Below are 24670 nucleotides of genomic sequence, written 5' to 3' on the forward strand. Positions count from 1 at the left end.
AGGCAAAAAATAATAAAAGGGAAAATATTATTTTATTCATATGTTTGACTGTCATGAAGACACAGGACTCAAAGCGTTGGGATGTCAATATGTGGGTTGCTTGAAAACATTATTGTCATGGTGTCCTTCTTGAAAGGTATGGGATACCCTGAACCAGCACTTAATGTGAATGTGTGACAAGGTGGGCAGAGCACTGGATTTGCACATGGAAGACCCAGGTTCAAATCCCTACTTCAAAGCCTGTAGTTCACTAAGGGTGCACTCCTTTGCATGTTTAGACAGAAAGAAGCCCTACAACTCCCAGAATGCTCCAGCCAGCCATGCTGGGAGTTGTAGGACTTTTTTCCTGCCTAAATATAGCATGTACCCTTAAGTGGCCTTGTCAAAAGCCCATTCTTGCCATTCCATATCCCCACCCTAAAAGAGGGCAACATGCAGATATGTGCTAGTCACATGTTTGAACTGGGGCTTTATTTGTAAATTAGTCCTGCCATTTTATACATGAGGAATTGAGGCAAACACATATTGATACACCCAGTGGATCCAGAGTTGAGCAGGGGCTTGTATCCAGATCCTCCCTGCACAAGTCTGTCTCCTGGACCTGTCTTGCTACCATAGGCAACATGATTATAAGTCATCAGACCAACTCATCCCTTTCATGATATTATTTTTGTCAACCAGACTCCCAATATCAAAAACTCAAGGAGGTTGCAATAAACAGAAGCATACTCTGAATTTGGTTTGATAGTACAGGGCTGATTTTACAATAACTGCCCTGCCGAATGGCTACAATAATGTTACTCACACGTGTTCGCTAGTCTTACCTCATTGTTGCGAACTATGCCGATGAAGTCGGCTTGAAGTGGGATGGTTACGAAGAGTTCAGCTTCATAGGCTCCCTCTCCTAGGTTCTCGGCATTGACAATCAGGGTTAAAGGATTGTCATCTCCAATATAGATTTGCTTCTGATCACTGCAAAAGACCAATATGGGACAAAAGTAAGACCAACATGGAGCAAAATGAGCCCTCTAGATCAGAAGTGGGCAATCCTTCCAGGGTCAAGGGGGCATATTAGTCCCTGCAGAACCCTTTGGGGGCTGCATGAATGGGTGGAGTTTAGTGGGGCAACACAACTCCCAGCCCTCTCATACACACATTGTCCCCCACAACAGCAAACTTGATGAGGACCATTGATGGGGTGGAGGAGAGACACAGTCTCCCATTGCCCAGTGATCCTACTAAAGATCCTCAGGATCTTTTGGGGGAGGTTAAAGCCTCCTGCTAAAGATTGCCGTCTTCCTGTTCATAGCACCATGGAAACAGTAAGCTGTTCCCTGTAACCCAGCTGATCAGCTAGGCAACAGGGAACCCAGGCTCTGTGTGCTGCACAGAGAGCAGTCAATGGCCAATGGGTTGTCCACATATCCCCTAGATCAATGAATGCATTTTCTTGGTTATGTTAAGCCCTTAGTATAGCATAACTCTAGCACTGCACTTCCTAGATCAGCAGAGTTCCTTTCAGGAGTATATTGAAGCTCAGAAGCAGAATGGATGTTCCCCAACCACAAATACAAACATCACAGACAGGGATCCACTCAGTGCCATATGCTGTCCTTGAAAGGCCCATTCTTCATGACACACAAATTCCATTTCTCTGACATCCGAGCATTACCTACCACAGCACATTGTCCTGGTGAAAGGCAAAAGCCTAAGCATGTAGTATTTGAATAAACTGTGGCACATCCTCCCTAGATGTTCACAGAAATAGCTTCACTTGCAAACTAAAGGAATGTTTATACAAGCAGATACAAAAACAATTTAGGGATCAAAATATAGCACAGGACAGAGCTCCTGCACACCAGCCTATCTCCTCTACCTTTCCGCTTCTACCAGCAGACAGATGCTTCTGAAAGCTGTCAAGCACAGCATAGATATTGTGGTCTTCATTGCCTCTTCTCCACAATGAAGACCACCACATGTATGTGTAGTTTGTCAAAGGTGTAAGTCCTCTTGACTTCTATTGTATCTGGTCACTCTACTTTATTCTATTTATAAAGAGCTAGGCCTTGGAAAGCATACATATACAAACAGTGCTGCCCTCTGCTGGATAAAGCTAACAAGGCCATCCCTGTAGTTAGTGGGAAGTAATGAAGATGTAACCGAAGGGGATAATTACACATCACATGCAAATGTATGGTGGAGTGTCCGAATGCTTAAAGCAAAGGCACTTCAGGATAAGTAAATTTAATCTGGAGAAATGGCCAAGGACGAATCTTTCAGATGCCTGCTCCAAATTCTGCCCCCTCCCCCTACTAGTTCTTACCCCTACAGGGTTCAAGATTCATGGTTCTGGTGGTAAATGTGCATTTGAAACCTTTCCAGAGGAAAAGCTACATGAGCAACAATTTGTAGAATAAATATAGCAGGTGGTTAAAGGGTTAAGCATCCGTCGCTTTACTTGCCATTTCTTTGTGCTAAATTGCCCCTCTTTCAAAATGTTTTCCCCCATTTAAATAAATGCATAAAAAATACAGGAGAATTTTGTACATATTAGCATGCAGTGTATAGTTTATCCCTAACACTACAACACTGGAGCTGAATATCCCAAATTCACTTTTCTCTTGCATCAGAACAGGCTTAGCTAACACTCCACCACAATGGCTGCATTCAGATGATCCTATCTCAGCTTAATATGCCAAGAAATGAATAAGCCTTTTACCCACACAAGCAGCTCCTTTGCTCTAGCAAGCCTCTAAATTAACCATTGCTTTTGGTTTCATCTGAACCGGGAAACCATGGTTACTAGCTTCAGAACAAGCCAGGATATTAAACCATGATATGGAGTTGGTTTGATATCCTGCCTTGCTGTTAAGCTGGTATCTGCGGTTTCCTGGTTCAGACAAAATGGGGAACTATGCCTAATTAGAGGTTTCTTGGTTTCATTGCTTATGCCATGAAGGGAGGAACAAGGGGGCTTGCACGCACAGGCAAAAGCCTCCATTTATTCCTCAGCTTATTAAGACCAGGTCAATGATCTTTACAATCATAACTGTTAAGACTTTACCTGTCAACTCTCACTTTCAGATTTGGCCGGCAGATATTGTCCTCACCACAGTCCAGAAGAATATGAGCCTAAAATTGGCAGGGAGAAAGTGAAATAATTCAGGCTTTATTTGTTCAGGCTCTGACAAAGGATTTATGGGTGACATATCCTCACCACCCCGCTTTTTACCCTAAGTACTAAAATAATTAATAACATGAAAGCCTTTCCATGTGGGAATGAACTTAAGCCTTAGCTAGACCTAAGGTTTATCCCAGGATTGTCCCGGGGTCATCCCTGTTCATGTAAATGACACACAGGATATCCCTGGAGCAGGCAGGGATGACCCCGGGACGATCCCAGGATAAACCTTAGGTCTAGCTAAGGCCTTAGTGGTAATGGGGAATAGCGAGATGCGATTCATTGCTTGCTTGTTTGCTTTTTTAACCAAAGAACAGTGTACATGTGGAAGGTACATATACACTTTTCAGCACTCAAAAGCTGAGAACCTTTTTTTATTCCTTTTAAAATGTATGATAGAGTGAAGAATCTATACCACACTCCCTCCAAGGAAGTCAGGGAAGCAAACATGTTTTTTTATAAGTTGATATGCCTTGTTAGCTGCCCAGAAATTTGGGGGGAAGGTTGCTGTGATTTGTTAAGGATCACTTTCTTCTCAAGTGAACTGTCCAGAAAGCCTCAGCTGATGGGCAGTAAATAAATAAATAAGTGTGGAAATTGGACTACTTCAATCTCCATTTCAATACCACCTCCAAGGAACAAAAGAACCTGTATTGGTCAGGTCATTTAAACATACGTCTATTTCAAAGAAGTATCACAAGGATTAAGTTCAGGAGAACTTGCTGGTGCAGTAGTGCATTCGGTCATTACATCACTCAGCATTGTACCTGTCTGCTAATGTTTGCAGGAGTAAATTGATTGAGGATTGGCTGTAAACCAGTAGTATCCGAAGATGTTCTATAATCCAGCTGATATTCCATGAATATGGTGATTGGAGTAAGCTTGTCCCTAAATTCAGATTCATCCTAAAAGGGAACAAAAAGGGAGGTTGCTTTGGCATGACAAAAATTTATATTTTAAATTTGTATTTTTGCATTGCTGCTGTTTTTATCTTGGTTGTGCTTTTATACTGTATTTTATATTATGGTTTTATACTGTTGTTTTATACTTTTGAATTGTCTTAATTTTGTAAACCGCTCAGAGAGCTTCAGCTATTGGACGGTATAGAAATGCAATAAATAAATAAATAAATAAATAAATAAAAATAATAACCAGGACTGAAAAAATTATACCTACATCTAGCGAATATGAATTCTATCAAATATCTACCAGGAAGGTTTGTGACTATCCACAATTTTAATGGAAACTGTATAGGAATGAAAATCAGTATTTCAGCGGATGATATTCCACCTTTCTATAATTGAAATTCCTGGAAACAGCCATCAAGTTTTAGAAACGTAGGGGTGGGGGTGGGGTGGGGAAACTTTCCATGGTAAAAATAGGCTGGTAATTGCCTGTCCCTCATTCGAGATACCCCAAAGTTTAAAACCATGTATAGGAAGAAGGCAATGCGGTGCAAGGAATCAGGTGTGCATTCTTACCCTTAAAAAAGCCTGAAGTTCTTCACAGCTCATTCGACCCCCTTTTGCGACAGTCATGTTCTTGGAGTGAGTCGGTTGTCTGCTGTGGAGAAACAGGGCTCTCCGGATGGCGCCTTTTTGTTTAAGTTTGTCCAAAAGCAGCTCCACATGGAAAGCTGTCACCAGATACAAAAGCATGTTCGTTAGGCAGCCTTGAGGTCTATGTGGCCCTGCAGAAGCAGCTGGTGAGGCGGTGCGCTGGAGGCCAGAGGTGCCGCTGCTGAGCAGCAACCAAAATGGACCCAACACTCTTATGTGTATGTTGGGCAGGAGATGCAGAAGAGATGAGATTCACCACCATCCAGGTCTGTGGCTGCCAACATCTGCACCCGTATATCCACTCAAGTGCTCCTAGGCAAACAGCAGCTGCACACATGCATGGTTCAGACTCCAGCTTCCAGTGCTGCCTCACACCTCCCAGCTTAACTGCCACTCAGCGGACATGGCCTCTTCTTAGGTCCTCTCTCCCAGCGCACCATTTCCCTGCTCACCGCTTTTGCTATATGTGTTAAGATGCCTCCATCATTTTCTTATTGTGAACCGCCCGGAGAGCTTTTTGTGAACCGCCCAGAGAGCTCCGGCTATTGGGCGGTATAGAAATGTAATAAATAAATAAATAAATAAATACTCTTAGGCCTTGTTCTCACAATGGCAAGGTATGTTCTTGCCTAGCTCCAACATGGTAGTTTTCTGTTATGCAAGGATTTTTTTGTCGATGGAAGAACATTTAATCACATAAGGTCTCCACTGCAGCCTAAAGGGATGCATCCCAGAAACACATTTACTACTTCAACTGCTTATTGTGACAGCAATATGTGCCCCTTCCGACCCTGTAGAAGAGAAGTAGGCAACTTTGGGGGTTGCAGAGACCATTCTGCCCCACCCCGAACAGCCCCCACGAACCATTTTTTTGGGGTACCTGAAAAGAATCACCTGTCTCGTTGCCCAATTTCGGCGGCAAACCACAACAGCATGCAAATTTAGCTTGTACTTGAAGCTAAATTTGACCCTTTTAACATTCCCTAGGAGCTCCAGACCACCAATTTCTTAAAAACAACAACACACCAAACCTTTTTTGCCACTGCTGAATTTGGCGGGGCTTTGCCCACTCTTTGCTGTAGAAGCTACAACCAGCAGCTACACATTATATTCCTTAGTCTTCTTCAACTAAACTTGCTCTCCTTACCTCCTCCTGCTGAGCCCCAACCTGTTTTCACACCTTTTTCCAGCCAGCAGCCTATTGCTTGAAGGACCCCAACAACCCAATACCAACACATTTGAGCCCAGATGGACTCCACCATCTAGCATTCTCTTGCTGATTCTCAAAGGAGGAGATTTTTCTAGCCAGGGGAGCAGCAAAAAGCGGTCTCCCATCCTCTGAGGACAACTTTGGCGTGACTTTCTGAACTGGAAGATTTAACCACGTACATTCAGGTTTTGCGTATGTCCGATATCCGTGAAGCTCTGAGCACCCAAAAACATTTAACAATTAAATTATTGCCACTTGAATGTCTGCTGATGCCATGAGAAAATCTTAAGTGTAGAGTAAGGAAATTGACAGAACTTACTGAGTTCACTGGGAAGATTTCCTTTGCCATCAGCTTTTAAGCAGAATTTCACTTTAAAACTGTTAGGTGAAAAATAAAGAATGATCAAAACATGACACAATTTAGTGAACACAGGCCAAGCTGCAACTACCAGATACCTCAAGCACAAAGGGAATTATGCTGCTGCTGGAGATGGAATAATGTACTCCTAAATCTAGCTTCCCTATTGATAAGACTCAATTGCATGTGCAAGTTCCTGGGGCAGTGTTATTGAGTGTAAAGAAACTTTTAAAAAGAATTTCTTCCCACTTCTTCAATTTCCAGTTATTTAATATGTTTCTCTAAGAGATTAATTGATCTTTGCAGCAAGTATCTACTCTGATTTTTGAGCAGTGCTTATTAAGGCAAAATGGAGACAAAGAAGAAATGGCAAGAAAGGAAGCAGAATTAGCTCACCCAATTTGGCTATTGGGTGGTATAGAAATGCAATAAATAAGTAAATAAATAACCTCACACTTCCTTCCCACATGTCTAGTTCAAGTCCTTTCTAGGCTGGCCCAAGGGTGGGGAGGGGGACAACTAAATCATGTCTTCCCAGTTGGAGTGGGTAGTTTTCCCCAATTCTGTTTGGTACTGGTTCTGTGGGTTGGCTCTGCCCCATGTCCTGCTCCACCTATCATCCAGAGACTGTTTAGAATATGGACTAGTGAAGCTAGTCAGGATTTAAATGGGACTTCACCCTGGGCACAATGAAATCCACTTCTTTTTTCATCTGGAGCAGCCTTATAATGATTTTATAAAAGAAAAGAAGGGTTTCTGCATATGCTTGCTGCCTCGGAGGTAGGGAAATTCAGAAGCAAATCTTCTCCCAATGTAAGCATATCTCCAAGGGGGGAAATAATGCGTTGTGCTCCTTTGGATAAGACCAGGGAGTATGGAGAGAGGACAGAAACATACCTTGTTCTTCCCCTCCCGTCCTTACTTTGGACCAACTGACGAAGCTCCCGGTCCATTACTTAGCCTTTCAATATTAATTTTAAACATTTAACACAGAAGCGTATCATCTTACCAAGAAACTTTCTGGCCATTCTCTTCACAGGCTTTGTTCTCTGGATTTAGAATGGTTGGGGTAACTTCTAGTCCAGCATTTACAGTAATGACTGGCCGTGCCCTTTTAAAAGAAACAAACGGTAAGCAAAACATATCACCTCCATGAAACCTCACCTTCACCTATATAGCATATCTCAAAATACTCCAGTCACTTAAAGCAGGAAGACTAAAGGTTATTAAAAATGGTGGAGAAAGGAATTAGGGGGGAGAAAGTAGAAATCAAAAGGGAAGAAATTTGGGGCACAAATCTAACCTTATAAGGGAGTAAGTCTATGAAATCCAATTGCACTTCTATCTGAATATACCTGTGTACAACCAGGCTGTTAAAAGCTTTCTCAGATTTCCTTAAGCTGACCAGTCTCTTTGACAAAATGTGGTAAGCTCAAAGAAGCACATCCACTCTTTCCCAGTACCGCAATGCTCAGAGCTTTGCTATCAAAAAACAAACCCAAGCCTTGTAAGTAAGGCCTGGTTGCTGTGATTACACGTCAGTGTGGTAGTACTGGCTGCTCCTCTAGCTGCTGGCTTGAGAATACATGCAAGGAGGCAGTTATGTGCAAGATAGAGGAGATAACAGAGGATCCAGAGACACTTTGCCTCCCTCACCTGCTGCTGGCTGCAATATTGTTGTGACAGAGAGAGCAAGAAAAGAGACATTTCCCACCATGATATTCCAGCCAGGGCCACAAACAAGCAAAACACCCTGACAGAGCACATCTAACTTGCCCTGGCAAAGCCCACAATATCATTTATATTTAATAACCCTGAGCTTTTCCAGTTATCTCTCTCTCTCTCTCTCTTTCTTTCTTTCTTTTTTCCTTCCTTCCTTCCTTCCTTCCTTCCTTCGCACTTACCTGTATAAGGCAACTTTGTCAACACCAAAAGCTCCTACAATCAGGTCTGGAAATAGAATAAAATAATGTGGATTTTAGATCTGATACTTGTTTCAAATTTAAAGTTCACCATACTGATCATCAACATCTCTCCACTGTATGTATTAGAACGGATCCCTTTGCAGGTAATCACAATTTAATCTTGGATCAGGGATGCTGATCGAATCTACATTTTCTGGATTATGTCCTGGATTTTGAGGATCTTTTTTACTGGACTAGCAGAGTGGAACTGAAAACACTGAAATTCATTATTACTCTGGTGGTATATTTTCACACTTTTGCAAGCTGAGCAAATGGGATACATTTGCTCACCTTGCCAAACACATATCAAAAGTAAATGAAATCAAAAGTTGAAAAGATACTTTCCCCACAAAGACTTCTTAAATCTTTGTTCATTTGTATTTATCTTTTGTTCAATCATGCAGTTGCAAAATTTTATGTGTTGGGATTTGTCTGTTTAAATGTTTCTTAATTAAAAGTTAATTAACTTTTAAAAACTGGAAAGATTATTGTGTTTCAGTTTTCTTTCTACATGAGATGAAGTGCAAACAGTGGGAGATTTTGCAAAATCCATAAGTAACATTGTGAAGTCTAGAATTCTTGCCAGAATTCAAATGGAGTAGAACCCAAAAGCTATCAAAATGTCAGAACAATAACCAAGTGGACTTGAGAGAATCTGCTCATCCCTAGTGAAGATTCAAACACCATGGACATGGCTAGACAAGAGGGTTGGAGGGCGACGATCTCACAATTTTATGATCGTGAGATCGTTGCTCTCATCTATATGCGGTGCACGGCATCGCGGCTGCCATTTTGTTTTTAAAAAGAGAAGGAGCGCGCAAGCGGAAATCATAAGTGCTGTTTTTTTTTTAAAAAAAAAAACCTCGCTCTCCCCCCACTGCATCCCCGATGGGCACAGAGCTCCTGAGGAGCTCTGTGCCCGGGTCCCAGCTCCTAGCGACAACCCGAGATGCCCGGCCACACATTCCGTGGTCTCGAGACTGTGGAAAAAGGACAGGGCGATATCCCGGGATCCCTCCCTGCTCCTGGGATGCCCTGTGCGTCATGTTGATGTGCAGGGATGATCCCGGGGTGATCACCAGGATTTCGCCTGGTCTAGCCATGGCCAATGAAATTTCTCCTTTCCTATGCAGTGGGTTAAATGCTGTATTAGTTTGTAAAACATATAGGAACATGGATTGCCATTACTGAGGCATCACCTGGATAGCCATTTTTGTCCACGTCAGTATCTCCTTTCAGTGAGTATCCAAAGCTCGGTGGCATGGTGTTAGAGACCCACTGTCCTTCAAGGACCTGAGATGGCACTCCATTCAAACCTGTTGCTCTCCCGTTATAGATGTAAACCAGCCCTTTCTTGTCTTCCCCACCATAAGGAGCAGCAACTGCGATGTCTGCAAGCCAAAAAGAAAATCTTTGGAGTCTCTAAATATAAACACAGATGTTTTATGAAAGCAAATATATGTGTGGAACATGGAACAGGTTACACTGACAAAATGTAAACTCCGAGTGGTTCTTTACCAACCCATTTGACTCAGTAGGATGCTTTACATGCAATTAAATCAATGGACTTCCTCCACTGACTGTGGAGAGCTGCCAACTCAGTTTGTAACAAATGTTGTCAACTGGGTTATGAGAGAAAGATATAAAAGATATGAGAGAAAATGTTCAAGTCCATTCGAGTTTGAGCTTCCACAATAAGTCTCAGCAAGACCTGGGCCCCCATCATGAAAATACAATATGCTTCAAAGGAGGTTGTATTTCAAGTGTAAAGAGTTTCAGCAATAGCTCTGTCAATTAATGGTTAAGATATCCTTAAACCAAAACAAGAGTCTGAATAGTCAGGTATAGCAAGCCCATTGCTCATTCGGTGTTTATCATCAAGGATGCCTTGCTATCCAAAGGGTATTGTAACTGATGAGCATAAAACTGTCTGGGAGATAGGCTCATTGCCAGTTCTGGATGGGGTTACACTCCCTCTGAAAAATCAGGTTCGTAGTTTGGGGGTACTCTTAGATCCATCTCTGTCACTGGAGGCTCAAGTGGCCATGGCGGCTTGGAGTGCCTTTTACCATCTTCAGCTGGTTCACCAACTACAACCTCTCCTGGACAGGGATAGCTTGGCCACGGTGGTACAAGCATTGGTAACCTCAAGATTAGTTTACTGCAATGTGCTCTATGTGGGGCTGTCTTTAAAGCTGCTCCAGAAGCTGGAGCTAGTGCAGAATGCTGCAGCTCGGCTGTTGTCTGAAGCTGCCCCTTTCCAGCATGTAACTCCTCAGTTGAGGAAACTGCACTGGCTGCCTATTCGCTACCGGGCCAGGTATAAGGTTCTTGTACTTGTGACAACTTGGGACCAGGATACCTGAGAGAGCACTACCAACCTGCCCAGTCACTGAGGTCATCCGAGGGTCTTCTCCTGGTGGTTCCACATAGACCCATCCTCTGATTGGGGTCCACCAGGGGAAGAGCCTTCAGTGTGGTGGCACCCTCCTGTGGAATTCCCTGCCTCTGGAGGTCAGGCAGGCACCAACTTTGTATTCCTTTGGGTGCCTCCTAAAAACGTTATTGTTCAAGGAAGCCTTTACTTAATGACCAGGCCACAGTTCACCTTTCATTTTGCTTTTAAAAATCTATTTTAAGGTGTTTTTATTGAATTGTATCTTGTACACCACTCCGAAATTTTGAATGGGGAGCAGTATATAAATATTGTAAATAAATAAATAAATAAATAAATAAATAAAATTGGTTTTCAAAATGTTGGTATGACGTGGCTACAAGCATTATAAAAGAAGCGTTAATTAAGAACAGTCTTTATTTATTTACTTGACTTGTACCCTGCCTTTCCACAAAGAAAATGGTGCTCTGGGTTGCCTTGCAAGGTCCTTCTAATCTGGCATTCTGCTTACAAGAGCAACCAGCCTAAACAGAACTCAATGTCTAATCAAGAAATAACTAAAGGAAAACAGCTTCACAGCATTGCGCCCTATGACGCTTAAATTTTCTACAACAGTGGCAAATAATTAAATCAATGCAAAAATAATGACTTAAGACTTTACCATTGAAGCCATCCTGGTCAAGGTCTCCCAAAGGTGCAATGGAGCTGCTGAATCTTGCAAAGACCTCAAAGCCAGTCAATTTCATGACCTGAGTCTGAAAGCCTCCAGAGGTTTGTTGAAGATAAACAGATACCTGGCCCACTTCTAGAAGTTTGCCATCAGAACCACGATCCATAAAGAGTGGGGCTCCTATAAATAAATCTGCATAACTGAAAGAAGAGAAGGGGAGGGAAGCTTTTTCAAATCACTGCAGAAACTCCTGTTTTTAGAACCACAGGTTTACATTACTGATAGCCACAATCCAGCCAAAGTAAACATTTTAAGTTCTGTAGGTTTCCATGGAAGAGTTCAGCAGGCACTTAGCTTTCCCACTGAAAACTATGAGACTTACAAATGCCTAACTTTGAGTGAGTCATACCCACTGTTGCAAAGTACATTTTTGTTTTATTCCTGAAGACAGACTATGTTAGCTGGAATGTTAGAAGAACATGTTAAAATCTCAGAGCTATAATGTGTTAATGATATACATTCAGTGAACATTCACTTATTTATTAATTATAAAAGCAAAGATCCCAAATGTTCCATATGCATGCGTAAAATGTTTCCACCCACTACCCACAGGTAAGGGGTGTCTGAGTTTTATCAGTTGCTTCCCCCAGGAGCAGATCCATGTGCTTCATGGAGAGCCACTCCGGAGGATCTTCAGGGGTGGGCAAGGGGTAAGGAGCAAAAAAGCCCAGTATTTTATTATTTATTTATTATTGCATTTATATCTCGCCTTTTTTCCTCCAAGGAACTCAAGGCAGCATACATAATCCTCCTCCTCTTCTCTATTTTATCCTCACAACAACAACCCTCTGAGGTAGGTTGGGCTGAGAGTCTGTGACTGGCCCATAGTCACCCAGTGGGTTTCCATGGCCAAGTGGGGACTAGAACATGGATCTCCCGACTCCCAGTCCAACACTTTAGCCACTACACCACATTGGCTCTGCATGCATGCAGTACAGTGCACGTGGCCCTTTAGACTCCAGAGTGGACAGTTCCACAGTTTCCATTGCATAAATGTATGCACCTGTATGCCGATGATACACAATTATATCTTTCATCTCCGGAACTTTCTCCAGATGTTCACGATCGTATCTCGGCATGTCTTTCAGATATCTCAGCCTGGCTGCTTCATCGTCGTTTGAAACTTAACATGGCAAAGACTGAACTGCTAGTTTTTCCTCCTAAACCTTCTCCTCACCTCTCATTCTCCCTTACTGTCAACGATGTCACGCTTACTCCGGTCAAGGAAGCTCGTAGTCTTGGCTTTATATTTGACTCCTCGCTCTCCTTTACTCCTCACATCGAGGCAGTAGCTAAATCCTGTCGTTTCTTCCTGTATAATATTGCCAGGATTCGACCATTTTTGTCTGTCTCTTCTGCCAAGACTCTCGTTCACGCACTGGTTATCTCTCGGTTGGACTACTGCAATCTTCTTCTCTCTGGCCTTCCTTCGTCTCACATCAGTCCGCTGGTCTCTGTCCACCACTCTGCCGCTAAGATCATCTTCTTGGCCCGCCGCTCTGACCATGTCACTCCACTTCTGAAATCTCTTCATTGGCTTCCAATTCACTTCAGAATCCAATATAAACTTCTCCTACTGACCTTCAAAGCTCTTCACTGCCTAGCTCCTGCCTAGCTCTCCTCTCTCATCTCACACTATCGCCCCGCTCGGGCTCTCCGCTCCTCCGATGCCATGCTTCTCGCCTGCCCAAGGACCTCCACTTCCCTTACTCGGCTTCGTCCTTTTTCTTCTGCTGCCCCTTACGCCTGGAACGCTCTTCCAGAACACTTGAGAACTACAAACTCAATCACTGCTTTTAAGACTCAGCTCAAAACTTTTCTTTTCCCTATAGCCTTCAAATATTGAGTTTGTTCTGACTTTACACTGTTGGTTTTGCCCTACCCTGTGTCTGTTTACACTTCCCTGTGCCTGTTTGCATTCTCCTTCCCTCTTTATTGTTTACTACAACTTATTAGATTGTAAGCCTATGCGGCAGGGTCTTGCTATTTACTGTGTTATCTGTACAGCACCATGTACATTGATGGTGCTATATAAATAAATAAATAATAATAATAATAATAATAATAATAATAATAATAAATGGTGCCCACCACTTGTGCAATGGAGATCTAGTGTTTTGGGGGGCAACCTGAAACAAGCTGAAATGTTTGTTTCTGAAATGTGGCAGGTTGGCGGAGTTCACGTAATTTCAGGGCTCATTTCAGGGCTTGCCCCCAGAAGCACTAAATCTCCATTGCACAAGCGGTGGAATCAGCAGGGCTGTCCGCTTGCGGAACAGAAGCAGTGGTGCGCCCAACTTGCGGATGGGCAATGTTGGATGCTGACCAGTATTTCTTAGTTCCATTCTATGCCCACAGGAAGTTGAAGCAATTACAAAGCCATAAAAGCAATTAAGACTGCAATCCTAAACAAACTTGTAAGAATGCAAGAACTGTGCTTGGGAGTCCCTAGAAAAACCTTCACCAATTTGGTGCCCTCCATTTGTGTTGTACTACCACGCTCATCACTCCCAGGCAGCATGATGAGAGCTGAAGTCTATCACACCCTGAGGGTTGCATTAACAAACAAGCAGTGGGTTGAATCCAACATTTAGTCCTACTTGCCATGCATTTAAATAGGTCTCCTCTAAGTAGGACTAACATCGGATACCACTCAGTCTCTGCTTCCAAGGAGTTCATAGCTTTAGCCAAGCAAATCAGATAAGTTGTTGTGCACAGACTCTAGCAGAACAAGCCAGAAAAGAAAATAGACATATGCATCTGGTTGTTGCTCAATTGCTTTTTAAATGTTTCTATTTTTATCCCACACAAGATTTTAAAAGATAAACAACTCTTTCCAGAAAGCATGACAAAAGCATAACTTACCCATCTCCATTGATATCTGTGGCAGCTACAGAATATCCAAAATAAGCAGCCATCTGAGAAGCAAGATTAAATAGAAAAGTCGTGGCATTAAATACAAATATGGCGAGAGCAATCCTATGTTCCCTGGAGAGTATCACAGGGACCACAGGATTCTTTGAAGTCACCCCACCAAGGCTGTAGGCACTTTTATGACCTCGGAAGGGTGGCTCTGGAATCTAATCCCTCCCCTGACCCATTGCAGCCACCCTGAAAAGGATCATGGTCACAAAAGCAGCCTTGGAGAGGCCTGAAAGGGAGGATTGGATTGATGTTTGTTGTATGTGGATCACTCTGTTTAAATTTTAAATGTACCTATTTGTTTTAAGATTAAAAATATTTTCTACTAACAATATGATTTTATTATAATAAGCATAGTTATACCTAAATTTGATATATTGTTTTTATCAGTTTCCTTAAACTTATTTTGCGTTCACTTTTGGTTTTGGTTTAAGGTAACACTTTTTTCACACCTTTCTTCCCAGGACTGTCTCATGCACTGGCCATGATACCTGAATTTGCTTATTTCTTTCTGGGGTAGATGGCTTATGGCCATGCTTTCCTATTCTGAAAAAAAAACTACCTTCCTACAATTTGCTCTAGGTTCCTCTATATTACCACCTACATTGGCCAAAGACAGATACATGCATATCAAAACATTGTCCTCTTATGCAGAGAAACCATACCTGTTCTCCAGTAAAGTTATACATGGATGCCATGGTTTCTCCATTATAAATGGACACCTGCACAAGAGATAAAAATTAAAGTTGTATTTTTCAGCTGCCGCTGGAAAAATATCTGCTACTACAGAACGTATCTTATTGAAGTTCCCTACCAGGCCCAACGTTTTTGCTGCTCTTGGGACACCAGACACAAAATCTGAAAATAAAAGTGAAAAGGTAGCTTTCAGTGACAATGTACAAATAGGAATCAAAGCCCTTCAGGACTTTTGCCATCTAGGCTATAGTCCTGCCATTAATTGTACATGGGTACATTGTGTTAATTTTATTCATCAGCCTTAACAAGATCTAAGCATGATCTTATCTAGAGACAAGGTTATATAGTTGCTATATAGAAGTCCAATAAGGCCTACCCAGAAGTCTAACAATTTACCAAAGATGCACACAACAAGGACGAAGGGAAAGGTCAGACACTGGCAATCAATAATAAAGATGGGACAGGGAGAATCTTGCCAAAGGAGGAACAAATAAGGAGAGGTGTAGGGTGCTTCAGGAAAGATTTTGTGAAATAAGTGCAACTGTGTGCACACTTCTAGAATTAATGCATCTAATCTATCCCTTTCATTCTTTTTAAAGTTTGAACCAGGATTGGTTCTAGTTTCATGGTTCCACTCAATGTCAGGAAAGTGGACTTGTGCTCAAGCAATCCTTCTTCTTCTTCATCAACATTATCATCTTCTTCTTCATTATCTTCTTCTTCATCATCATCTCCTCCTCCTCCAGTGTCCCACATGGCCCCTCCAAATCTGCTGTGAAGAGTCCCCCAAACCTCAAGAGCAGATTTCGGGGCAAAGGGGGTCTGCAGGGGGGGGGGGGAAGGTGAAATCCATTTTGCCAGCAGTGTCTCTTCTGCCGGCAGATAAACTCAGTTTAATAAAACCCTTAATTAGAGACAATACATAAACTACCAGAGTGTTGAGGTTGCCATTTTTCAGTGGCTGGATTCCATATCATTCTGATACTGTGGAATAGCAGAATCACATGGAACAGATAGATCACATCAGAAATTCTCAATCCATATAAGTGTCACTGTTCCCTAAATGGGTAACAGTGCTGATACAGGGATGCAGCAATAACGACAACTCAGTATCACATGAATCAAGGTGGATTTAGTATGTTCTCAAGCAACATCAACATCAGAAATTAATTCAGCTATGGCCCTGAATCCTAAATCTGCAATCCGAAGCATACGGACCAGGAAGTAAATCTCAGTAACCTCAGTGTGGCTTTCTTTACAGGAAATAATTATTTAGGACTAATTAACTACAACGAGTTTGCTACCCAGTCTTCTAATCCATACTATTATTTCTGGATATAAAAGCTTCGCTCTACACTGCACTGAAAGAGAGGGAGAAATTTTATCAGATGGTTACTCTTTAATAACTCCAGTAGTGAGTACAAAAGGGTAGGTGAAGTGAGTTGAGGCATAGGAATCCACATGAAGGTTGCAATCCTGCACCCACTTATGCACACAAAACCACTGAAAACATGCAAAACTGGGGAGAGGATTCCAGCCTAGGCAATCTTGATTATGTACTTCCTAAAATCTGCTTCCTGCCAATCAATAGCCATCATTCCTGGGCACCTTATACAAATATTAATGAGCCATACCTTCTATGCCATCTCCACTGAAATCTCCCACAGCTACCGAATAACCTGTTAAACATGAAAAGGTCCATCAGGATTTATCCATGCACATGAACTATCATAATCCTAAATAAATACTAGGAGACATTTTTCAGCATTTGTTCAGGTACATTTGCCTGGCTGCTTATATTTAAGCCACTCTAGTAGAGCTCATCTTACCATCCTGCTCTTGCTACTGGGGAGAGGGACACAGGCTGTTGGTAACAGTAGGGGGCTGCCATCTTACTATGCAGTGGGAGAGGACATGGGATACTCGATTGCCAGGTTAGACTTTTCTACCCAACACATTTTAGATAGAAAGGCAAGAAAGTTCAACAACAACAACAACAACAACAACAATAACAAAAAGAGCTGATCAGTTAAGAAGCTGTCTTATACAGATCATTGGTCCATCTATCCCAGTATTTAACACGGACTGGCAGCAATGGCTCTCCAGGATTTCAGGCAGGTGTTTTTACGCCCACATCTGGAGATACCAGGGTTTGAATCTCAAAGCTTCTGCATGCAAAACAGGTGCTCTACCACTGAGCTATAGCCCCTCCTGAAAAATCTGGAACGCTTCACAAATGTGCATCCCATCCTTGCACAGGGGCCATGTTAATCTTCTCCATATATTCCAATTTTAGTATATGTGCTGCTGAAGCAAGCACAGTGGACAATCAGCATACACCAATATCTGTCCCCAAAAAACCAAAATATACACCTACATTTAAGCAAGAATGAAAATATATACAACTAAGGCACACATAGAGCATTAACTTTTAGGCATTTCATTATATGTTGGTATGATTAGTTTGGTTGTGTAATTATTATTATTATTATTATTATTATTATTATTATTATTATTTATTTATTTATTTATTTATATAGCACCATCAATGTACATGGTAATAAGAACATAAGAAGAACCATGCTGGATGAGACGAAGGCTCTATCTAGTCCAACGTTCTATTCACACAGTAGCCAACCAGCTGCCCATGAGAAGCCCACAAGTAGGACATGAGTGCAACGGTACCCTCTCACCCATATTCCCCAGCAACTAGTGTACATAGGCATACTGCCTCTGATACTGGGGGTAGCATATAGCCATTAGTACTAGTAGTCTTCTCCTCCAGGTAGCGAATTCCATAGTTTAACTATGTGCTGAGTACTTCCTGTGTAAAAGTACTTCCATTTAGCTCTTCTAAATTTCTCGCCAATCAACTTCACGGGATGACCCCGGGTTCTAGTATTATGGGAGAGGGATAAAAATCTCTCCCTATTAACATTCTCAACACCATACATAATTTTGTACACCTCTATCTTATGTCCACTTACCATCCTTTTTTCCAAGCTAAACCGTCCCAGCTGTTGTAACCTTCCCTCATAGTGGTGATGTTCCAGCCCCATGATAGTTTTAGTTTCCCCTTTTCTGCACTTTTTTCAGCTCTACAATATCTTTTTTTAGGTACAGTAACCAGAACTGTACCCATAAAGTATCTAGGAAGGTGCTTTTCTTCTTTTTGAAACTAGTGAAAATTAAAATGCATTAACTGATTTCACTATACATGGGATGAGGAACTCTAACCTTGATCTTAACATGGGTACAAATTGCTACTCTTTTTTTACTTTCAAAGCAACCCACCCAAGTAGCTGTCATCGAAAGCAGCACTGGCCGACCGTGTTGCTAACTGGTTGTTATATTTGGTAATGTAGGATTTAGGGTTGTATTTCGACACAATCTCAGCCACTTGATCAGAAATTAGTTGGCCTGCGGAGAAGCAAAGGAGAGGACATAAAAACACTGATAAGAGTATCTGTAGGCTCCAAGAAAAACAAATTGACACTTAGGACTAGGAGTAAAATATAACCATGCAATACAGCTTCTTCATTATTGTGATTTTTTTAAAAGCTCCCAATACAGAGGCATTGGGCTAGGGTAAAAGCAAAGTTTCCAAAGCTTAAAGAAATACAGGAAAGTTATAGTTACTGAGCAGTAAGATTCTGGAGGTGGAGCCATGTTAATCTGTTGCAGAAAAATAACAGTCTTGTGGCACTGTAAAGACTGACATGTTTATTATGGCAGAAGCTTTCACAGGCATGAGTCGAATTCATCAGCTGTGTCAAGGCCTAGCTGCATATTACATGCAAATCCCAGCAGCTTTCTCCATCCACCAAGCCCAGAAAAAAACCCGCTTCAAGATTTTGTGCGGAGAAAAAGTGGAACATCAATGTGGAACATGTTCCCCACTCACCACTTCATCCTCCTCCCTGCCCCCAACCACCAACCACACTGATAGCTTTTCGGCCATGCAAGGTTCCAAATGCATGGTCAGGATTCAATGGGCTCTGCAGCCACGGCTGGTTGTGTTGAATCAGCAGAACCCATTGCTTGCACAACCGGAATTTAGTACTTTATAAAGGTATCCTAGAAATGAGCACAAATGCTTATGTCTGGATCATGACAGGTCAGCGGAATTCCCTTCTGCAAGCTTGCTGACCTGCCCTGTTCCAGGAATGGGGTGTTTCTCCTCATTTTGGGTTGCTTTCATAACTGCTAGCTTTCATAACGGCTAACCCACTGTGCTAGCAGTGGGTTCTGCTGATGTGCAGGGAGCATAGAATACTGCCCCATGTTTGCAAAGGGTTCTTAGGAGGGTTAAGAACCCCATGATGGACAAAAAGCAGTTGGAAAGGGGCTGTCTGGAGAAATTGCAGACAGGAAAAGGGTTAAGTATCCCCTGCCACTTCTCTGCCCTAAATTTTCCTCTCACAAACTAACTCGAACGGAAGAAAAGGTCATTATTTTTGCTTAACATGATGCTAGGCCCTAAGAGAACATTAGAATACTAATTGGGTCATCATTTTGACAACTTCATGCCTTTTCTCACCTTGCCAATAAAAACTTCCAGGTCCTCCAATAAGTACTCTATCTTCCTGGAGAGAGAGAGAGGGGGGCGGGGGGAAAGTAAGTTTGTTTGTTGCAATATTTTCTTGTTGAAACCATCAGGGTCTGCGGGTGCTCCTGGTTCTATTTTCGTGTTCCAGTAGGGTTCCTTCGCAGATATGGCCCCAATTTTATGGAATTCACTTTACAAAGAGTTTCTCTGAATTTTATTCAGGTGTACCAACAGCTACCTAGTCTATGTATCATTTTTCATTGCATTTATATTTCATTGTTTAACTTCCAACTTGCCAGTATTTTTTTTAAATAATGCATTTATGTCATATTTGATATGCGAGCAACCTTGATTTGTTTTTAGGAAAAGCTGGTTAAAAGACTTCAGTGTGTCTGTGTGCGTGCGTGTGTGCATAGCACAGTGCCTGAAAGACTGAATTACGAAGCAGGAAGTCCATGATTCATATCTTATCTCTGCTGTGAACTGAATAGGTTGCCTTACATGAGCTATTATCTCTCAGGCTCAGTCCTGTGTCTACAATACAGGGATCATAATTCTGAGCGACCTTACAGAGTGGTTTTGAAGATCGTTAACAGCGCAATACATGTATAGTCAGAAGTAAGCAGCACTGGGTTCAGTGGGACTTACTCCCAGGTAAATAAGACTAGGATTGTAGCCCAAGACAGTGGCCTCATTCAGACATTAACACTAGACCACAGTTCAACATTACGGAAATGAACACGCTCATGACTTAGGTTCAAGTGCTCCCCTCTTCCATCTCCTCCTTCAGTGCACACAAGAAGGGAAGATTGGAATCATCTTCTCTTTGGTGTAAACGAACTGTGGTTTTTCATTATTGCCGAACTGTCATTAGTTAGCCAGGAGCTCAAAGGGAACTGTTACCTCAGGTAAGATCTGGGAAGAGACTGAGGGCTTATACAATATACTGTCAGCTACCTCTCCTGTGGTTGCAGCTGGTTCTGGTTCTTCATTATCTGCAACTGGGACCTTCCCCTCCTCCAAAGTAGACCCTTCCTCCTGAGTAAAGCCTAGGCAAAAGGGTCTTCTGGAGGCCACATAGGCGCTCCGACAATGTCTCAGGATCCCCCACTTGGGTCTGCCATTGTCTGTGCTCTGAAGAGCCAGGGGACCAGGGACGAGAACTGAGAAGCAAGGTGGAGTTCAGGATGTGGTCGAAGAGATTTTGGGGGGAGCCTGGCAAAGCACACTGCCTGGGGAGTGGAATTTGCCGTGGAATCCCAATCCTCTTCCTCTGAAGGATCAGAGTTGGCCACGAGCCTGACATTAGCCTTCCCCAATCTGGTGTCCATCAAATAATTTTGGACTTCATCAATCCCAGCCCTCATGACCACTGATCCGGAAAGCTGGAAGTTGTAGCCCAAAACATCTGGAGATCACCAGATTAGAGAAGCCTGGTTTAAACTATGGTTCCTTGAAACAAGCCAAGATCAAAGTTCTTTTTATTTTCTCAGTATTTTAACACCTAATTTAACTTAAATTTAAACTTTGCTGTTTTAATTCCGTATTTTAATCTATATCAATTTCTGCTGTGTGGTTTCATCCTGGCTGTGCTTTTTATATTGTATTTTGTATTTGTGTTTTTAGACTGTTGTTCGTTTTATTATGCTTTTCATGGTTTTAATTTTTGTGAACCACCCAGAGAGCTTCGGCTATTGGGCGGTATAAAAATGTAATAAATAAACGAAGTTTCTAATCCTGGCTTGTTTCAATAAAGTATAGTTTATTCTAAATGCTGTTCATGTTTTGAACATACTGGGTGCATTTCAACAACACTATAAACCATGGTTAATCATTATAGAAACAAGTCTGTTGGGCCCATGTGTGCTCCCTCCCCTGTCCTGCTTTTGCCTCAATTTCTGATTAAGGCCTAATCTACACCAAGCAAGATATTGCACTATGAAAGTGGTATGAAAGCGGTATATAAAAGGCAGGAGCCACACTACGGCTTTATAGCAGTATTGAAGTGCAATGACTACTGTTGGGGCCCATTGACACATGTCATATACCACTTTCATAGTGCTATATCCTGCTTGGTGTGGCTCCTGCCTTTTATATACTGCTTTCATAGTGCAATATCCTGCTTAGTGTAAATTAGGCCCAACTGTGGTTAGCGTAGTGCCTGAACCCTAAACCGTGGTTAACGTTAACAGTCCTTTGTTGAAACAAACCAGCTTCATAACCCTCACTTTCAACAAATAATAGTTTATGTTTAACCACAGTTTGTTTGATTTGGAAAACACAACAAGCTATGGTTGATGAAAAATGGAAGCAAAACCTTCCAAACTCTTCCTCAAACCTCCACAGGAAGAGGAGTGGGAAGGGGGAGCACTTGAGGCCAGGCCTTGAGGAGAATTATTCCCATAATTCTAAATGATGGTTTAGTGTTTCATCCAAACAAAGCCATTTCATTTAAAAAATTTCAAACTCTTGAACACACACATCGTTATTATTAACCATTTCTGTAGTTAAGCGCCCATTCTCACCCATTCTTACACTGAATTCATAAAGATGGGGGGGGCGAAGCCAAGAAGCACAATACTGCTCATTTTATACAGGGTCATTATTTGATAAGAGGGCTAACATTTGCCTTGCTGGATCAAGCCACAATGCCATCAGGTCCAGCACTGTGCCTCCAACAATTGACCATTCAGATGACCTTGGGAAGCTATAATGGAAATATCCTTTCCCTGTTATTTTTCATCTCCAGCAATCAGAGGTACATTGCATATGGAGGATCCATTCTTAGCTCTCTCATAGTTAAGAATGTGCACATCTTGTGGCTGTCACATAACTACGAATGTATATGTTGGCCACAGCATTTAAAATTATGATTTTAGATTAAGGAGGCTTGTTAAAAGACAAAAGCAAATGCAATTCTTAAATAGTTTTTTTAAAATATTCTATAACAGGATTAACAAGATAGAAGAGATGATATCTCGTTTTTATTAATTTCTTTTCTTCCCCAATTTGCTCAGATGTCCTTTGAAATTCTGAACAGAATAAATTACTTCAGCATAGCAGCGACTTCCAGAAGCATAAATTTAAGACAATGGGAATGAAGTGATAAGAAGTCCCCTGTAAAGGTGCGCTGTCAGATATGCCTGTACAGAATTGATTTCTACAGACTCTTTCTCCTTTTGCTGTCAAGCACTGAAAAAGTGAGAGACACAGTAACAGCTTCCAATACCTGGGTAAAGTCAATGCTGAATCCACCTTGACAAAAGCCCTGTCCTTCAGCATCGCTGTCGGCTGTGGAAACAAGATACAATTGATTGTGAGGATGAACAACACAAGTTCCAGCGGAGTAGTATGGAGCCTTTGTGTGGGAATGACGGCCGAAACGGTGGGACCAATTGCAACTCTGGAGTAAGTCCGCCAGACCCCATCATTGCAGGGGATCCGCCAGGCCTCATCATTGCAGGCTTTTAAAAATGGCCTGAAGACTAACTTGTTTACTCTGGCTTCCCGATTATGTTTTATCAGACTGGGTTATAGCTGCAATTGTGTTTTTAGATCTGCCTCATGCCAACGTTTATTTTTAGTGGGGTTTTTTTTAGCTTATATTATTGCTGTACGCTAGGGTGACCATATGAAAAGGAGGACAGGGCTCCTGTATCTTTACCAGTTGCATAGAAAAGGGAATTTCAGCAGGTGTCATTTGTATATATGGAGAACCTGGTGAAATTCCCTCTTCATCACCACAGTTAAAGTGCAGGAGCTATACTAGAGTGACCAGATTTAAAAGAGGGCAGGGCACTTGCAGCTTTAACTGTTGTGATGAAGAGGAAATTTCACCAAGTTCTCCAGATATACAAAGGACACCTGCTGAAATTCCCTTTTCAGTACAACTGTTAAAGATACAGGAGCCCTGTCCTCCTTTCCATATGGTCACCCTAGGTACGTTGCCTTGGGAGGGCTTCTGCCCTGAAAGGTGGCCTGTAAACATTTAAATTAATTAATTAAAGCTGCTTTGAGGGATAGCTATGGGGTGCTTTTTCTTCTGGGCTGGGCTCCCTTAAGGGCAATGAGGAAAATATAACAATGGAAGCTTTGAAGGTTTTATCACTGTCACCAGATTATCAATCTGGAATACTTACCGTATTTCTTCGATTGTAAGATGCCATTGATTGTAAGACGCACACTAATTTCAGTACCATCAACAGAAAAAAAAACCCTAAGACACACCCGCGATTCTAAGACGCACCCCATTTTAAGAGACGTTTATATGGGGAAAAAAGTGTGTCTTAGAATTGAAGAAATAGGGTATACTATGCCCTAAACTTTCTCACTTTCAGAACATCTCATACTAGAGGGGGGAAATGCCAATTTTAGCCCTCTTTCTCTCACAGCAGCACCATAAGACACTTTACTTCAAGAAAATACCTCAGAGGATCACAGCTGTCACATTCTTCAGCAATTTCTCACAAGCAGCATCACCCCAGGCCATGTCCCTCATAGCAAGCTTAATTTAAGGGTGATGGAGGTTCCCCCCTTTTCCTGCTTTTTGGCAAAACACTTCACCGTTTCCATTCTACTTCATCATCTTCATCATTATCATCATATATTTATTTCTTACCCGCCTCTCCCTTTGGATTGAGGCAGGGGGGAAACATTAGAACAGGAATCAATACATCTTAAAAATTCTTGATTTCACATTGATCTGGATAGGCCTGCCGGAAAACAAGGATGAAGCAGTCTACAATTTAATCTAGCCTTTTACCTGAAGTGCCATTCTTCTATGCACAAGCTTCTTAATAATAATAATAATAATAATAATAATAATAATAATAATAATAATAATAGGCGTATTCAGTTAAGTTAGCCCTCACCTTTAAATCTGAAGCGGTACAGTTCAGAAATAGAATTACCACCTCACCTATTACTTGTGGCAAGGGTGTTGACCTCAGGCTCGCGTGGGGTGGGGGGGAATCCAACCCTCACAGAGTCCCAATCTGGTTTTCTGGGGTTCCTCAGACAGCTATGCCCACTTCCTCTGGTCTCACCCTCTTTCCCCCAACCAGTAACTGTTTAGCATTTTCCCTGCATTTGTGTATCCCCACCCTC

General features: G+C 42.0%; 1 protein-coding gene and 1 non-coding gene across 2 annotated transcripts in view; both read right to left on the reverse strand.

Moving 5' to 3' along the window:
* ITGAV (integrin subunit alpha V) overlaps positions 1-24670 on the reverse strand; it is a 74560-nt gene that overhangs the window by 19944 nt on the left and 29946 nt on the right. Inside the window, exons 5-20 of the mRNA XM_063116285.1 lie at positions 22794-22855; positions 19556-19601; positions 18310-18435; positions 16650-16694; positions 15134-15177; positions 14985-15041; positions 14263-14315; positions 11329-11537; positions 9472-9663; positions 8213-8258; positions 7318-7419; positions 6270-6328; positions 4663-4817; positions 3949-4086; positions 3065-3132; positions 825-972 (exon numbers count right to left, since the gene is read on the reverse strand). Coding sequence (XP_062972355.1) covers positions 825-972; positions 3065-3132; positions 3949-4086; positions 4663-4817; positions 6270-6328; positions 7318-7419; positions 8213-8258; positions 9472-9663; positions 11329-11537; positions 14263-14315; positions 14985-15041; positions 15134-15177; positions 16650-16694; positions 18310-18435; positions 19556-19601; positions 22794-22855 — 1550 coding nt within the window. The remainder of the gene's footprint in view (positions 1-824; positions 973-3064; positions 3133-3948; positions 4087-4662; positions 4818-6269; positions 6329-7317; positions 7420-8212; positions 8259-9471; positions 9664-11328; positions 11538-14262; positions 14316-14984; positions 15042-15133; positions 15178-16649; positions 16695-18309; positions 18436-19555; positions 19602-22793; positions 22856-24670) is intronic.
* On the reverse strand, positions 17230-17335 carry LOC134393875 (U6 spliceosomal RNA). Its single transcript, XR_010025142.1, has one exon. It is a non-coding gene; the product is annotated as a U6 spliceosomal RNA (small nuclear RNA).

Source organism: Elgaria multicarinata, chromosome 2 (genome assembly GCF_023053635.1).
Source record: "Elgaria multicarinata webbii isolate HBS135686 ecotype San Diego chromosome 2, rElgMul1.1.pri, whole genome shotgun sequence".
Taxonomy (NCBI): Eukaryota; Metazoa; Chordata; class Lepidosauria; order Squamata; family Anguidae; genus Elgaria; species Elgaria multicarinata.